Genomic DNA, 18,099 nt, shown 5'->3' on the forward strand with positions numbered 1-18,099 from the left:
ATTGCACTATTCTATTTACGGTTTTTATTTTTACTGGTATTTATTTTTCTAAAAGACGGGTGAAAATGTACAAATTTTCATGAGTTTTTTAAAGTTTAAGCAGCAACTTTTAAAATTTGCATTACATTTATTGATAAGAACTTCAAATATTATGTTTTCTGGAGAAATCTGTATCACATTTTCCAAATCTATATTTATCAGTACTCTGTATCTTGTCTGTACAGAAGGTCAAAAATCTGTATAATACGGAAAAATCTGTATATCTGGCATCTCTGCTGCACGCTAAGGATATGGTCCGAAAAATAGTTTAAAAGTAATTCATGGACAACGTCATCACTATTGCATGACTGTCAGAAAAAAATATTGATTAAATGATATTACGATACGTTAATGAATACATGTTACAACGGTATGCTGTAGTAGAATTTTTATTTTCTGAAAGCTGATTTAAAGCGAACATCGATGTTGCTAATATGGTAAACTTATGAAATATGTATCTGCTATTTTGAAGCATTTTACAATTGCCGTAATCCTTACCATCTAGTGCTGTTTCAGAGATTGCTATTCTTTTACATATTACACCAAATTCAACATGACATGCTATATTTGCTACTGTGCTGATTTCTATTTAATACTTGCTAGAAAGTTGAAAATTGATAGATCCATAGCTTCATAGTTGCTTAGAACAACGACACGATTTTTTCGCTGATAAACACTGTTGTGTTCTGTATCATCTAAACACATTCTCGTTTGCCCGATTCAAACACGATCAGATGTGCCATCTGGTGGTCGTTTACAGAAGCAGTCCGGAGGACAAGGAGCTGGACTACTGTCTGCTGGACAGTACGTACATCGTTGTTGGTAATCCTCGCTGTAAATACAAACATTCAAATCAGTTGCAGGTATGAAATGAATGTTTCTGTACAAGAAGTACGTAGAACTAGACCAACAATTTTCGTCAGACCAGTTCTTCTTGATGTAGCACAACCCCATGTTATCATCAATCGAATTGGTCTGACAAAAATTCAATTTTTGATTCTTGATTTGAATTCTGGAAGCTGAAATTCCTACAAATAACTCCTTACATCCTCTGAAAGTTGGCTGAAAAAGAAGTTCAACGGATGAGTTCAAAAGCCTCTTCAGCTGAAGCGGCTCATTTATAATTAACGACATTAATTACAACTCAATTTCGGCTCATTATGGCAAGCAATCGGCATACCGTAATTGAATACGTAATCACCGATTTGACTGCCGGATACCTCTTTTTCCCGAGTGCTCCTTCCAAGAGAGCGATTTGTTTCCTTGAGATCCAGCTGCGATGGGAACCAGCCTCGAAGGGGTAGAAGAAGAGCAGGATACCAATCTGGAAATAAGTATAAACAACATTCGTTTTAACAAACTTCAATTCCACACGGAATGGTGGGCGGGGTGAGAAGCTTATAACCGTTACTTGATGTTTAACGAGCAAATGAAGGGGCTGATGCCTGAACGTGGTGTGTCCTTAATTTGGCAGAACAGTTTTCTTGGATGATGGTATCCTTGAAATCGCAGGAGGAACGGGATGATTTTCAACAACAACTACAGGAGGACGGGAAGAAAAACTGATTTCGGGAAAATCTGTTCGGAAGTGTTTGCTGGCCACTACAGGAACAGTACCTGCTCGAAAGATAGTAACGACCTTTTTATATGAAGGGTGTAATTGAATTGCTCGGATTATGTTTTCCTCTTGAGAGAGATTTGTTCTGGTGTTTTGTTGTTCGTGATTTGGGAACACAATCATGTCTGAGAAAATGAGGTGACGAGGGAATAAACGTGTGGTTTGTTAAGGAGTAAGGAGCACTGTTTTAGATCAACATGTTCCAGTATGTTGCGTAACATGTATAGGACATTTGCCAAAATTGAAGAGGGGGGAGGAGACAAAAAGTCAAAATAAAATTAGTATCCGCCTTACTATTTCACGAAATTTTACTGTAATTCTCGTCGACAGGACATTCTTGCTGGATTTCCTTTTATAAGTTAAGCAAAAATTCATGATGAAATTTTTAAAAAATCTCCAAGATTACCAGGGATAAAAATACAAAACTTTTGGGTTTCTTGTAAGATTTATCAAAAAATTTCTAGAATGTTTTGAGAAAAAAGCTTCTCGCTTGATTTCTTAAAATCATTTAAGCAAGAATTCATCTAAAGATTTCTCTTAGTATCCTTTCAAAATGCATCCCTGTCCATTATCCAGGGATTCCTCCAGAGATTTTTCAGGAATTTCCCCAGGAATTCAGAAGTATCTAAAGGAATTTCTCAAAAGAACATTCATGAAACTGGTCCACAGATTTTCTCAGAAATTCCTCCTGGGATTCCTTAAGGGTTTATATTAAAAATTCTTCCAAGGATTGCAACATAAATTTATGCTTGCATTCCTTCATGTAGTTTTTCATACATTTCTGAAACTATTCCTTCATACATATTTTTTCCAAAAACATTTCTATCGGATGTCTTTTAAAACTCTTCTTTAAATTTCTCCAGGAGTTTATCCAGTAATTCTTCCTAACGTTCCTTCGGAAGATGCAATTTCAGGAGAATTTTTCCACAAAAATCTAAAGCATTCAGAAAAAAAAAATCAGATTTTTTTTCAGAAACTTTTCAGACATTAGAGCTTAAATTTCTTCAAGTATTACTGAATTAATTCTGTTATTTTCTCGGGCACTTATTTGGAAAGTCCTCCCAGGAGTCACTGAAGGAATTTCTCAAAGAATTCTTGGAAAAACCCTGGGAAGAATTTCCCAAGCAATCCCAGTAGGATTTGAAAAGACATTTTTAAAGAATTTCTGAAAAACTCCATGGAAGAATTTTTGAAGAAATCCCTTACTAAAATTCCGGAAAAAAACTCCTAAAGTTTTGAAGAAGTCTCTGGAGTTTAAAATGCCTTCTCAAAGGAATTTCAAAAGGAATTCCTGTATTAATTTCTGAAAGAAATTTTCACTCGAGTTCCTGTAAAATTTATAGAAAGCATTTTTGACTTAATCCCCGAAGGATATTAGAAGAAATTCCAAGAAATTTTTTTAAAGAATCCTAGGAGGAATTTCTAAAAAACGTTCTGGAGAAACTTCTCGGAAAACTCTTGGTGGAATTGCTAGAAAAAAAAAAAAAACTTATTGAGGTATTCATGGGTAAGTTTCTAGAGGAATCCTGCAATAAAATTATTTCAGGTTTTTTTAAGTATTCCTCAAGAAATCTGTGGACGAATTTTTAGAAAAAAAAATCATGTAGGAATATCTGGAGAGACGATAAAAGTCTGTAAAAAAACAAAAAACTCTTAAGGCGAAACTGGATCCAGTTCCTCACTTTTTGGTTTTTGATTTTTTATTAAATAACGAAGCGATATATTCAAAATCGGTTTTCGTGCACATGTAGAGTATGGATCAGGGTATCTTCTGATTTTTTTACGCGAGAGAAAATGTTTTTCGTTTTTGCAGAAACCATTTTTGAATAAAATTTCACTAAAAAATGGTTTCTGCAAAAACGAAAAACATTTTCTACAGCGTAAAAAATTCAGAAGATACCCTGATCCATACTCTACATGTGCACGAAAACCAATTTTAAAAATAGAGCTTCATTATTTAATAAAAAATCAAAAACCAAAAAAAATGAGGAAATGCTTCCAGTTTCGCCTTAAGCTGTTGGTGAAGGAATTTCCGTAGAGATTCCTTGGAAATATTGTTGCATATATTTCTTTAAAAATGCCGTAGAGCAATTATTAGAGACATTTTTATAGGAAATACCATATAAATGTTTGAGATGATATATGTAAGAATATTTGGAGTAAATCCTGAAGGATTATTAGTATGAGGTCCTGCAGGAAACTTTGGAGGAATTCCTTCCTGAATCCAAGCCTGAATCACTAAAAGTAGTAATTCAATGATGTCTGGAGGAATTCCTACAGAATTTTGAGGATGAATTTCTGAAGAAATTTCGGGACTTATTCACGGGGGAATTTTCATTGCAATTTCTAGAGCTATTCCTGAACAAATGGTGAACTGAATAAATACCTGAACGATTTTTTGATGGAATAACTAGAAAATTTTAAAGAAACCCTGTAAAAAAAATGATGGAAACCTTGAAGAAATTTTTGATGATTTTTTTAAAACAATACTTTAGAATAATTTCTTAAGTAAAGCCTGGTGCAGTTCCAGAAGAAATCTATAAAAATCTACCTAAAACAATTTCTGGACAATATCTAAAATAAGCCCTGGTGAAATTTCTAGAAAAAAATCCGTCAGAGGAGTTTTTGAAACAAATCTTGATAAATCGTAAGAGCGAATTCCTGGAGTAATTTCTTAAGGAATTTATGGATTGATTTTAGAAGCAATTTCTTGGACTTGGAATCCTTGGACACATTTATGGAGGGACCTCATATAGCATTTTCATAATATTCTCCAGTGAAACATTTAAAATAATGCCAGGAAGAATTTGTTAAGTCTGAAGAAGCTTATGATGCTTTTTTTAAGAATGACATTAAAATGTTTCTGGAAGAACCTTACATTTTCTTAAAGAATCGCTGAAAACATTTCTGAAGGAATCCGTGGATAACTTCCGGAAATAATTCTCGAAAGGATTCCTGAAAAAAAATCAATTGATACATTTTTAGGAAACTCTTGGAAGCTTGAAGATTTTCTGAAGAGATTTCTAGAGGATCCTTTAACGAAAATGCCGAAAGAAGTTCTAGAGCAAATTCTGGAGCGATCCATGGAAGATGAACTTAAAAAAACAAATCCGCGAAAGACTTTCCGAAAGGAATTCTTGGAAGATTTTATAATAGAATTCCCGGAACAATATCGCAAAAACCAAAAACAACTGAAGGTTTTATGGAAAGTTCCTGGATTCAATTCTGGGATAATTTCCTTTTACAATTTCTTAGTGAAATCTCCGAAGCCATTCATGGCAGCATTCCCTGAAAGATTTTCCGAAGGAATCACTGGAGAAAATTCAGAATAAATACTTGGAGGACTTTTGGAGAGTTTCTGGAGATATCCACGAGAAACTAAAGAAACCTCTAGAGAAAATTGTAATATTCACATAAATTATTACTCTGTGTTTGTTAGAGCACAGAAAGATTAGGAAGATGAAATAGATGATTTAGTTGTATTCGGGAGGGTGGAATAAAAGTACCCTCGTATAAGGGATTATTCTTCCACATTAAGATTCCTCAGGGTTTCTTCTAGGAAATTCTTCTGAGATTCCAATCAGTAATTCCTCCAGAAAAAACTCGTGAGATTCCGTCAGAGAATCCATCCGGGGTTTCTGAAGAAATTCGTTCTAGGATTTCTCCAGATTTTTTTTAGGAGTCCTCCAGGTGCTCCTTTACGGAAATCTTTCGGGATTCATCCGGGAACTACTTTCGGAAACTTCGTCCGGTATTCTCTCAGGAATTGCTTCCGTGATTTCTTGTGACGCTCATTCCTGGATATCTCTTTAAAATTCCTCCTGGGAGTTCTTCAAGAATCGCTTCCTGGATTTCTTCAGGAATTTCCCAAAAAGGAAGAGGAAACAAAAACAGAGAACTTTTCCGAAATTATTCCAGAGAATCGGTAATTTCAACCCGGGGTTATTTTTTTCTTTTAAAAACTTCTCTGGGTATTTGCTTACAAAATTTCCATGTGTTGCTATGTAATTTTTCAAAGATTTATTTTTTTTATTTTTTCGAGAGTTTGCTTCAGGAACTCATATACAGATTCATCCAAAAACTTCTTCATGGATTCACTTAGAACAAGCTCTACTTGTCAGCAAATCTTCCATACTATAAAGAAATCTGTGAAGACTTAGAAAAACTTCCAAAGATTTCGCCAAAAATCTTTACAGGGATATTTTTGAAATATATTACCTGGATTTTTTAAAACATTCTTGAAGCAATTCCTTTAACGAATCTTCTTGAGATTCTTCAAGAAATTCGTTTATGAATTTCTACGAAGTTTTACTAAGAAATTTCTAAAATATTTGTAAAAAAAAAATATTACAATGATTTACAGAGAAATTCTTCCATTTTTTTCTTGATTCTTAATCTTCTGGGGATTCTTTCGGAAATTTCTTAATGGAATCTTTCAGGTTCAGGAATCGGTGTTCTATCGGAAAATTAACTCAGGTTTTTTTTTAGTTTCTCCAGCGATTCCTTCAGAAAAAATTCCAGGTGTTCCTTCTGGAATTCCTCAGCTAGTGTATTTTATGGAGTTTTTCTATTGGAAATACTCTAGGAGCTCCTGACGATGTTCCTTGAGGAATACCTCCAGTTTTGTAAGGAGTTTTGTGACAAATTTCCCCTAGAGTTCCTTCGTGGTTCCCTTCAATAGTACCTTCCAGGATTCTATTTTTTTTTTTCATGAATTGATTCTTCAAATCATAGAAAAGCTTCTAAAGACATTTCAGGGGAACCTCTTAGGAGTATCTTGGAACAAATTCCTGAAGAAATCTTGGTTGGAATTCCGGCAGTCTCAGAAGGTAGCTTAGAAGAAATGCTGGAAAAAGTTCCTGGAGGATTCCTAGATGGAACCTTTCTAAGAATCTCTGAAGAAAATCCTGGAAGTGGGAGAAACTCCAGGACGAATATCAGATGGAGTTCCCTGAGGAATCACAGAAGCTACAGAAGGAATTTTCGAAGGAATTCTAAGAAAAAGTGCTGCGATAATCTCAGAAGGATTTTTTGGAAAAACCTGAAAATAATTCCTAAAAAATTTCGGAACGAATTCCTAGAGAAATTTCGGTGGAAATTTCAAGTTGAACTCAGGAAATCCTGGAATACTTTCAGAGGAAATTCCTACAGAAATTACGGAATACATCTTTCTGGAATCCCATATACAAACATTTTAAATTCCTATTCGGGTATGTTACAACAACCAGCTTAGAAATCTATGGGGTGACCTTTTGAGGAATTTCAAAGGAAACTCTAGGGACAATCGTAGGGAGAACTGCAGAAAGAATCCTAAATAAACCTCCAGAAGAGTCACATAAAATCCAACTCCCTTGGAATCCCTGAATAAACTCCTGTAGAAATCCTGGAAGATTCAGGGGAAACACAAAATGATCGGGACTGGGAAAATTTTAACTTTTTAAAAAATGATTAACTACCTGTAACTTTTCAAAAATTCTCAAAATTTTACTGTAATTTGTACAATTAGTTGTCTATCATTGGTCCAAAATCCTAGAAATAGGCATAATTATCCGATAGCCAACTTTAGACTGTTATATATCCGGGTTCAATGTTTTTAAGTTTGGAGAAACGTAATAATTGACATACCTACCAGTTGTTCTAAAAGCTGACTTTGGATATGGGTTACGTTCATATGTATTCTGTTAACCTTCGTCAAGAATATCAGAAGATGTTTTATATTCTGGGATGGTCTAGGTCAGGCCTGCCCAACCTTTTTCGGCCGCGGGCCACTGGTGAAACTCCATACCAGTCGGCGGGCCAGAAACAAAAATTCGATTATATTACATTATTTTTTTATCATTTCTGAGCATTGCTAGATAAGGAAAGAACTTTCATAATTTTTAAGATGAAAATGACACGTTTTTTTAGTTCAATGTTTCTAATCAAACTTTGAAGCTTTTTGGAAAATTCTTTCAGGATATTTTAGTTTGGAACAGTATTTAGGAAGTTCAATAACATGTTTCTATGTAGTACCAGACAAAGCTATTGATTGGCACAAAAATAAAATACCTGAAAGCTTCAAAAATTGTGTTTTAACTTTTCATATTTTTCAAAAATTACTCGAAGTTGATGACGTGATGTTTTTATTTTGTTTTACAATCTTATCAAGAGAATTTTCACAACCACATTAATTTTACTGTTGAGAATCTTTTACTTCCAATCTGTAGAAAACTCAAACCAAATGCTTGCATATTATTGAACCTTTTAAAAATTTTACAAAATACAATCTCAAAAGTCATTTTAGTTTTTAAAATTATTAAAATACATTAAAAGGACAATATTCAGAATTATTATTCCTCAGGCTAAATTCTATTATTTTTCTTCAATCGTACAGCGGGCCGCACAAAATGCCCTCACGGACCGGATATGGCCCGCAGGCCGTACGTTGGGCAGCCCTGGCCTAGGTGCTCCAAACTGTCCCACAGTGAAGTCCTTTAAATCTCTCATAATAGTTTTGTGTTTTCGCCTTAAATAGTAGCATTGCATAATCTGCTGGTATCCGTGAAGCTCTTGTAGTCTACAATGTACTGTACTGATATTCCAAGTCATCCAAACTACCTTGGAGTTCAGATCTTCAGGTAACTACACTCGTAACAGTAGCCATATCTGTTATACTTCTAACGTTGCATAATCAACCGCAGTTACTGAACCAACTTGAAGTCTACTGGATATTATTATAAACCTTTGGGATATTTAGGATCGTCCAAGCTGTCCTGAAGTATATCTCAGCAGTAGTTATTCTCACAATAAATTGTAACATTACGTATCCAACTGTAATCTGTAATCCCGCCGGCATTTCATGAGACATTCGAAGATACTTTTGAGATATTCCAGATCAACCAAACTACTCCGGAGACCATAGCTTCAGGTCTAGGTACACTTGTGATAAAGGTTTTGCTACTACGCTAAGTTGTGCTAGATAATCAACTGTATTTATTTAGGCCATCCAATCTTTCATGGAGTACACAACTTGCAACGCTAGCCTAATGCATTGAATAATGATGAATCATATTTACTAATAGTCTTCAAAGACTAAAAGGCATTATTCAGTATCTTTGAAATATTTAAGATTGTACAAACTTTTATGAAACTCATTTTTTGGAACCTGCATTTTTTATAGTCATTGTTTTTGCTTATGAAAAGTTACATTACCTAGTCTTACCCGCCCAAATCTGTGAACTTCTGTAAAACTAAGAGCCATTCCAAAATACTTTTGAGATATTTCAGGATTACTAATCTCCTCTACAACTTAGAACTTCCAGTTATCATTTGTATCAAATTTTTTTCTTGCTACGTAGAGTAACCCTACATTACCAATCATATTCACTGAATAGTTGAAGATCACAAAGCATTCATAAAAAATGGGTTTTCTGGGTCATCCTAAGTATTCTGGAGATCAGTTCTTAAAAATCTATGGCATGACAGTAGTTTCTCAAGCTTGGGCACGAGACCTGGACTCGAGAAGGACATGCACGCACCTAAAGCGTTCGAGCGGCGGGTGCTCCAGACCATTTTTGGTGGTGTGCAGGAGTACGGTGTGTGGCGACGAAGAATGAACCACGAGTTCGCTATACTCCTCGGCGAACCTAATATCCGGGTGGTAGCAAAAGCTGGAATGATACGATGGGCAGGGCATGTTGCGAGAATGTCGGACAACAACCCAAGAGATCTGGACGATACAAACAGACCTGGAGAGCAGCGTGCAAGGTGGATGAATCAGGTGCACAATGATCTGGTTAATTTGGGACACAGCCGAGGAGAGAGGACTGCAGCCACGAACTGTGTGTTTTGGTGAAGAATTGTCGATTCAGTTTTATTATAATTGTTATTAAACCTACAAAAATGAATTGGGCCCGTGGCGTAGTGGCTACACGTTCACTTCATAAGTGGATGGTCATGGGTTCGATCCCAGCCCTGGCACTTGCTATTTTTCATCAGTTGCTCTTCCCCCCGTGAGCGGCTAATACCTGAGCCTCTCCAGAGCATATGCTCTAACGGACCCGGAAACTTGGATATCGGCTAACAGCAACTCATAATGGACCCCCACGGACTGGAAATGGAACAACAGCCACACAGCAAAATCGTGCTCATCATTCTACCATGGACAGGGTAGAAAAGTGACAGCAGCGCAATAGCAACCAGTTCGATATAGTAGAATTAGAATAGAATACATTTAGGCGCTGTACAAAAGTGTTAGTGCAGCCGCCAATTGGAATCACTCACGCAGTGCCCTACACCGAGAAAAATTTCTACTCAATGACTGAGTTGGCCTTACTCAGAAATCGAAAAATCCTTTGTTTTCTTACTCAGTTTCGGCTAAAAGTGGGACAACCCATTGGCAATGGGTTGTCCCATTTTTAACGGAAACTGAGTAAGAAAACAAAGGATTTTTCGATTTCTGAGTAAGACCAACTCAGTCACTGAGTAGAAATTTTTCCCTGTGTAGTGGACAAAAGAGCTGTTAAATTAGGTTAAGTGGTTGAAGAATAAAAAAACAATCATTACGATTGGAAATGTTGTGTACTCAAAACAGCAAAAAAGATATTATTACGGCTGTTAACTCATGTTATTGCAGGACAGTGTACACAATTCTGAATATCCCGTTGCTATGTCATAGTCTCTGATTATATTCTGTGAACTCCAGTAAGTATAATGATTATGCAATAGAACTCCATATAGCCAAATCAGAAATTTGATTTGCTGTAGATGCTAGATTTTAAACATCATTATAGTCTGGATGACCTCAGCTGATCTGCTGATGTCTATTGAGCATTCAGAAAATTTACTGGACATGATAGATTACAAATCGTTGCATTGTAGAATGAAAGAAGTTATCGTTACACCTCCGTAGCGCTAAACTCAAGAACAGTTTAGATGACCTAGGATGTCCAGAAAAAATATTCTGCATCATATTTTTCCCATTTTAATACTGTTGAACACCACAACTACAGAAAGACGTAGAAACAATCTATAATAACGCTTGGAGAAATTCCAGCTCCGAAGGGTTAATGATCGCGACGTATAATCAGGATCACAAAAAATCAGCGGTTTACGCTATAAGTGATTTCCCCTATTATTTTCCTTCTCGGCAGTGTTAGTCCTAGTGATTCCTTGTCCTAGTACTAATCAGTCTCAATGTCATTATAATTGTATTTTATAGAATCATATGTGTTACCGCTGGGAACACTGCAAGTGCATTGGGCGGTACAGAGCTTCTAGCGATGACAATAGCTGACAGCGCTTTGCGCTTGACAGGGGCTAAATTGTAGATAGAGAAGAAAAGAAGGATGAAAAAAGGGAACACATAGTGATTCTACCTATCAAATTGATTATTCTACTTAAAACTAGTTTATTTGTTTATTCTATTTAACAGTAAGTCATGCAATTATTCAATACTCGAGAAACTATAGTGCTAATTAATATGAATTACTTACAGTGCCTAAAAGATATGAAATTTCTATAATCTACATTCATGCAATGTTAAACCTATCTAGAACATGAAATGTTAGCTACTTGGGAAGGTGAAATCTCAGTGAAATACGTTAAAACACCGAAAGTGTAAGTAAATGAAATATTGTATTCTGAATTGCTAATATGTAATAAATATCAATTTGCAGTTTAAAGCTGCACCTAACCGCAAACTTGGCGGCGACTTTGTTGTGCTGCTAACAACCCGGTGACCCACTGGATTTCGTGACCCTTTCCCCGCTAACAATCTTTAAAACTTTCGATGGCAAACTTACCACCGTTGCCGAAAGTAGCATCAACGGGAAGCAGCGATCCTCAACCGCGCCCCGAATCATATAACAACCGGCGATGCACAGGTCGCAGTTGTTCGTCAGTGAATAACAGTTCACTAAGCAGAGCATCCGCTCGTCTTGCCCTACAGCTAAGGCAAATAAATGAAGAGCGCGCAATTCAGCAGCGCGAAATTGAGATGGAAAGGCGCGCTTTTGCCTTTGAGCGCAAAGTCCTGAATGAAAAATATAGATTGCTGGAGCAGCAAATTCAAAGGAAGTCGACCTTCAAAGTACCTTCAGCCAATGGTATTCAGTTATCAACTTCACCGCATACAGCGGACAATTCAACGATTCCGAAGAAATTAAAAATTCCTTCAATACAACCGATAGGAATTGAATCCTTATCAGATCGGTTAAAATCGCTTGGGACTCAGCAGCGTATTTCAAGCGCGTTTCCCAAAGCAGATTCGATGACGCAAAATATGAGCGCAAGCAGCAGTGTAAGATGTAATATGGAAAACTTCATCTCTCGTGCACCGTATGGAACACCATCAAACTCCGAGTTCAACTATGACGATACAACCGGCCGATCTCATCAGCTATGCCACGGTACTGTTCAGTACCAGAGACAAGTGTGTATTTCGAGCCAAGGATCAAGTTGTGTGAGGAAGTTCTCACAAAATATCCGTAGAAGAAGCATTACTAACACCAAGGATTTGCGAACAACCAGGAAGATCAAACCTATATTTTGTCAGGGTCAGCAACGTATAGTGATAAAATTACCATTATTGCAACTACATCAGTTCATTAAAACGCACATAGAATGCTCCATAGTGTGCGTACAGGAAGAACTCACCGTTATAGAGCGAGCGCAATACGATTATAGATCGGCATTGAGTGAGACACGAGTATGCCGTATTCCTTCGTATCTGGACACCGGCCAGAAGCTAGAAGAACGAACTCAGAGTAGAATGAAGAACGTCGAGACAAAATCCTCTCTGTTTAGTACAAAGAAGACTGACCTATTGATAGCGGTGATGCACGGGAGCAGAATGTTGTGGTACGTTTTTGTCGAATGTCAGAACGCGATGATCACTCGACTGCTATCGAACGCACCTCTTTTAAACCTCGTTAAACTGTCGATATTACGTGCGCTGCTCGTATACACGACCGCGGATCAGCTATGTGGTCAACAAAAGCTCTACACTATGATTTCAACGCAGCACGGTTCCGACTACGCCGGAGCAGAACAAATCATCGTCTTCGTCGTTACTGTTCTTGTCGTCGACGCTGGAATCTCCCGCGGTAGTCGAAAAAAGGAAATGTGTAAATTCTTCAAAATGGGCATTTATCACTATCGGTCGGTCTGTTTGAATGCACATTTCGCCCCTGCTACGGAACAGTCGCAACCCGGTCTATCCTTTGCAGCCGATTCAGGACTCAGTTTCACCATTGATCCTCTCAAACGGATCAACGAACCGGAATTTGTTTTTAAGTTCAATGAATGGCAATCCCCTACTGGTTCGGTTGAGGTACAACAGGCAGAAAAGAAGTTACCAGAAGAACGACTGGTATCACTGGATTTGTCCGAGGAAGGTGTGGTAGCTGATGACGAAGCGGAAGAAGAAGGTGCCATCGCAGCTGCTGGAATGCCCTATGCGGTCGTTATCACCATGAACAACCACCGCAACGGCTTGGGAATGACCGGAATCCACGTCGATTCGGTGCTATGCCCATACTTCGAGAGTAGGGGTGTCTGTATGATGGACACGTGCCCGTATGTGGCAATATACAAGCGGTGCGACAAATTTTGTCTGAACGTGCTCGACAAGGAACAACAAGGGCTGCACGACGTCGAGTGTATCAAACAGCACGAGCTGGACATGCAGCAGTCGTTCACCGTCCATCGATCCAAGGACAAAATCTGCGACATCTATTTGAAGGTGATCATGGAGAAGCCGTACCGCGAGCAACGATTCGGAATCCTGCCCAACTTCAGTAACATTTTCTACCTGAAGTGCATCTGGACATGGCGACTTGCGAAACACTCCAAGAACAATATTAAACTGGGGTGTCGTACGTGTCGCATCCCGTCAGACTTTGTGTGTCCCAGTATCGTGTGGGTGGGGAGTCGCGAGGAGAAGGATGAGCCGATCAATGACAACATAACGCACTGCAAGCACTTTAAGCAGGATTCGAGCAAGTGTCTGTTCGGGAACAAGTGCTTTTACGTGCTGGTCGATGTGGGTGGTCCGTCTCGACAGACCGACAATCGACTGCAGATCAGCCATCTACAAGACTTTTTCCGCAAGGTGCTGTACCAGCGAGACCCCCTTCTGATCGACTTCGTATTGTCCATATTGTCCGACAGCGACGACTCAGCGATGTTTGAACTGTTCGATCAAAATACATACGCCGAGAGCATCCTCAGAAGCTACGACGCTGGAGAGGAATGCGTTGAATATCTGTACAAAGCGATCGAGACCCTGACCGGATATTGGGACAAGTTGGTGCGGCAGTTGGACATCCGGGACAAATATTGGATCGGAAAGTACGAGCAAAGCAACGGAAGGGTGTACTCAATAAGCTGCATCTTTGAGGAACGGGAGGTAGCCACCACGGAGCGGAAGGTTCTGACCCGTGCCATCCAGTGCTTACCGAACAAGGAGCGTTACATGGATCGAGTGTTCGAGGAGTGTTCCAACAGGGACCCGGAAGTAAAGAAGAAGAAATTCGGCTTCAAATACCACCGCTCGAAGGGGAACAACATAGAACTGATTTACCCAATCAATGCGATCAGCGTGTTCAACATTTGTACCACCGGGGGTTCCGATGACTATGGAAAGGCTCTGGGAGGACAAGCAGCGTCAAGAAGATTATTCGGGATGAAGCCGACAGGAAATCATCGTCAGCGATATGTGAGGAATTGTGACGATGATGACAATCGTAGAAAGTAGAGTAACGTCAACGAACCATCGGCTTCGGCAACTTGCAAGTTAGTTGGTATAGTATTAGGTAAAACTGGATCGACCAGTGTAGAAACTAGTGACCAGTGTTACGGGGGGGAGTATGTTACCGCTGGGAACACTGCAAGTGCATTGGGCGGTACAGAGCTTCTAGCGATGACAATAGCTGACAGCGCTTTGCGCTTGACAGGGGCTAAATTGTAGATAGAGAAGAAAAGAAGGATGAAAGAAGGGAACACATAGTGATTCTACCTATCAAATTGATTATTCTACTTAAAACTAGTTTATTTGTTTATTCTATTTAACAGTAAGTCATGCAATTATTCAATACTCGAGAAACTATAGTGCTAATTAATATGAATTACTTACAGTGCCTAAAAGATATGAAATTTCTATAATCTACATTCATGCAATGTTAAACCTATCTAGAACATGAAATGTTAGCTACTTGGGAAGGTGAAATCTCAGTGAAATACGTTAAAACACCGAAAGTGTAAGTAAATGAAATATTGTATTCTGAATTGCTAATATGTAATAAATATCAATTTGCAGTTTAAAGCTGCACCTAACCGCAAACTTGGCGGCGACTTTGTTGTGCTGCTAACAACCCGGTGACCCACTGGATTTCGTGACCCTTTCCCCGCTAACAATATGGTTGATAGATTCATCTAATGTCACATAAAGACACTCTGCATATTTGTATGCTTCTATCAAATAATTCTAAGAACGACTGAATCGTCACTGAAATTCAATGTCATTAGAACACAACACTTTTCAATTCGATTTTCACTTCAATAAACTTTCACTATATCATCAGACTGACGGCAAACAAGCAAACATATTGGAAACGGTACAAACCATCACCTGCTCCAAACAATCTCAGCTCAAATTTACACTTCACCTAGTATAGTAACAACGGCTCCACCGTCCTGTGCACTGTCCACGTTTGGTTCAACAATATCCGTCAGGGAAACTGTCTTCATCTAGGTCGACTACACACGGAAGAGGCACAAAGGACTATTCTACTGCACGGTAACAACGGAATCTGCTGAATATTTCAACCAAATAGACTCATCTATCTGCCATGTGTCGAACGGTTGGTGTTTGCGTTCTATGTACCCTGATGATCTGGCTAGATGGAAAATTCAAGCAACAGGATCTACCGAAACAACTTGCTGCGCATGATTCCGTTTCATTCATATAATAAAACCAAAGCAACCACGTGCTCGACTGCCTAACGTACGAGCACGGGCAACGGTAAGCATCAGCGCCAGAAACCGATGACGTGGTTGGTTTGTGAACTACCTTTCGCATGGTTCCGATGCTGTGCTCGCTCCCCATCCACCAGCTTACTTCACGTGTCCCACCCAACCGCACCATGGAAACATTGCCGGTCTGCTGATTGGCTAGGACTGCGCCATTGGGGGGCGTGTTTATCAATCCAATACAATTAAGTGTGTGATCAACATTGTCGCTTTCATACTCTCGTCGTTGTCTATTTGCACCTTTTGATTATGTTTTGCTGGCGTTGGACTCGTGAACAATAAGGGCTTCGAAATTCGTATAAATTTAATCAAGCTGTCCCAACTGGATCATAGCCTGTCCCCTTCGGATGCTGTTTTTAGGACTGTGCAACGTATATTAACTCGACACTGATTCTTCTTTAGGGCCTAACTGACATTTTCGATTTCTCTTCATCGATCCTCTCCTTGTGTTTTTACAGAATGTGTATTGAGTTTTCCCAATTTTTTTTGATTAAAATGCGAAGGAGATTACTACATCTTGCTATAGAAACAAAAAGAATAATGATTTTGTTTGTTTTGACCAAGTTATTAGCGAAAGAGAGAGTCGACGAAGAGAAATCGATCAAGTCAGTTTGGCCCTTATGAAAAAACATTGTCGAACTATGCTTTCCATGCCGAAAATTTATAAATTTTTATAATATTTATTGGAATCAAACTGAAACACTGCAATAAATTGTTATGTGATTACTCTTTGATCATTCCATCATTCTATCCCACATTTCACCATCTTTTTTGTTTGGGAATTGATGTCTGTCCACTGTGCCATGACATCCAGCAAATTCATGAACCATCGTTCTAGAAAGAACCGTCATCTACAACTGGTGGAACGGATGGGCACCAACCCACGTTGCCCGTTTATAATTATTTTATAAGCTTCATTCAATCCATCCCATTGTTTTCCGTAATAGAATTTAAACAAGATTATTGATTTTCCCTTGGGGATATGCCCCTCGTGCAGGTGGTTCCACAACTCTCGCTGTTCCGGTAGGATGTAATCCCAAACCCCACCATGATTACAACTACGACGAGCCTCTATCTTCGCTTACGTATACATATAGCAGATGGAGCAGTCAGGTACCTACTTGTCAGGATTGAGCAGATTAAATAAATGATACAAAATGATTATCACGACAGCATGTCCTGGCTTTTGCAGTCACGAAAAGAGGGAAGGATGTTTTGCCCTTGGGCAAAGAGTAATAAATTACTTTAACAGCTACGCAGGCAAAGGCAAACGATGACGTGAGTGGCTCTCCTCAGTGAACTTCCCACCCTTAAATTAATGATGGTTGTGGTGTGAAAATTAATTTGATACAAATTGAGTTGATTTCAGTGTCGGTTATAAGAATGTTTGAAAATCTGTATACTGGTTTCATGTGAATAGTGATTATAGAGCATTTACAGCCCAAAACATGAAAAAATATGTCATTTTTGACCCGATATTTTTCAAATTAAATAAGATTTTGTTGAGGCATTGGATTTCGTAAATTCTTTTGCATCAACACATAATTGTTTACCTCACCTATTTTTTGAAAAAGGACTTTTCATACACATTTCAATTTTCCGAAAACCTTACTTTTCGATTTTTTTTTTATTTTTTTTTTCTTTAGACAACTGATTTTCAGCCTCAAAAGGCGTTTGCCATAAACTTCGTAGACTCATTTCGAGCCATCTCAGACACCACCTCCCTCTTCGTAGACCTCTGTTCATATAAAATTTTCAAACTTTGTATGGAGTGTAGACTTTGGCCAGGACGCCCCCCCCCCCCCCTCCCTTCCCCTTAAGAGTCTACGTAGTTTATGGACAGGCCCTAATTTTCCAAGTAGCCCGGAATGGTGAAATACTTTTAACTATCTTTTCTCGAATTTTTATTTTCCATTGATTTTTAAAACATGAAAAATAAGTTTAGGCGAAACTCGATGCATTTCCTCTTTTTTTGGTTTATGTCTTTTCATTAAATAACGAACCAATATTTTCAAAATCGGTTTCCAGTAGAGCAGAAAGATCATGGGTTCTTCTGTATTTTTCCCTGGTGGAAAATGTGATTAATTTTCACAGAAACGATTTTTCAACAAAATATCGAAAAAATGATTTTTGAAAGAATGTAAGTGAAAAAAATCCACTAGGAAACAAATTAGAAGATTCCTTAATCCTTCCACTAAATGTGAATGGAAACCAATTTTGAAAACATTGTTCTGTTATTTAACGAAAATCAAGAACCAAAACATGAGGAAATGCATCCAGTTTCGCCTTAAGGCGAAACTGGATCCATTTCCTCACTTTTTGGTTTTTGATTTTTTATTAAATAACGAAGCGATATTTTCAAAATCGATTTTCGTGCACATGTAGAGTATGGATCAGGGTATCTTCTGAACTTTTTACGCGAGAGAAAATGT

General features: G+C 38.2%; 2 protein-coding genes across 5 annotated transcripts; one reads left to right on the forward strand and one right to left on the reverse strand.

Annotated features, from left to right (window-relative positions):
* Window positions 1–720: 720 nt before the first annotated feature.
* Window positions 721–15,478, reverse strand: LOC115268387 (uncharacterized). 4 transcript variants are annotated; one of them, XR_009999478.1, is made up of 3 exons: window positions 15,261–15,478; window positions 1,260–1,363; window positions 721–871 (listed from the first exon to the last, which is right to left on the reverse strand). XR_009999478.1 is itself a non-coding variant. In XM_062860877.1 (3 exons), exons 1-3 carry the CDS (start codon window positions 15,383–15,385, stop codon window positions 827–829), a joined length of 231 nt encoding a protein of 76 aa, XP_062716861.1. In that variant the 5' UTR covers window positions 15,386–15,478; the 3' UTR covers window positions 721–826. The 4 variants fall into 4 exon arrangements, 1 of the variants encoding a protein (XP_062716861.1); XM_062860877.1 differs by having other exon boundaries at window positions 15,304–15,478; XR_009999476.1 differs by lacking the exon at window positions 721–871 and having other exon boundaries at window positions 980–1,363; window positions 15,267–15,478.
* Window positions 11,002–15,046, forward strand: LOC115266045 (uncharacterized). Its single transcript, XM_062860876.1, has 2 exons — window positions 11,002–11,254; window positions 11,314–15,046. Exon 2 carries the CDS (start codon window positions 11,427–11,429, stop codon window positions 14,391–14,393), a length of 2,967 nt encoding a protein of 988 aa, XP_062716860.1. The 5' UTR covers window positions 11,002–11,254; window positions 11,314–11,426; the 3' UTR covers window positions 14,394–15,046.
* Window positions 15,479–18,099: the final 2,621 nt, after the last annotated feature.

Source organism: Aedes albopictus, chromosome 3 (genome assembly GCF_035046485.1).
Source record: "Aedes albopictus strain Foshan chromosome 3, AalbF5, whole genome shotgun sequence".
NCBI classification, from domain to species: Eukaryota; Metazoa; Arthropoda; class Insecta; order Diptera; family Culicidae; genus Aedes; species Aedes albopictus.

Excerpts from the sequence above, each read along its gene's own strand:
- LOC115266045 (XM_062860876.1), top strand. The coding sequence starts at position 11,427 with ATGGCAAACTTACCACCGTTGCCGAAAGTAGCATCAACGGGAAGCAGC.
- LOC115268387 (XM_062860877.1), bottom strand. The coding sequence starts at position 15,385 with ATGAAGACAGTTTCCCTGACGGATATTGTTGAACCAAACGTGGACAGT. Across the intron at positions 1,364-15,303 it reads AGCCGTTGTTACTATACTAG|ATTGGTATCCTGCTCTTCTT; the intron begins GTGAAGTGTAAA and ends ACTTATTTCCAG. Across the intron at positions 872-1,259 it reads GGAGCACTCGGGAAAAAGAG|CGAGGATTACCAACAACGAT; the intron begins GTATCCGGCAGT and ends TTGTATTTACAG.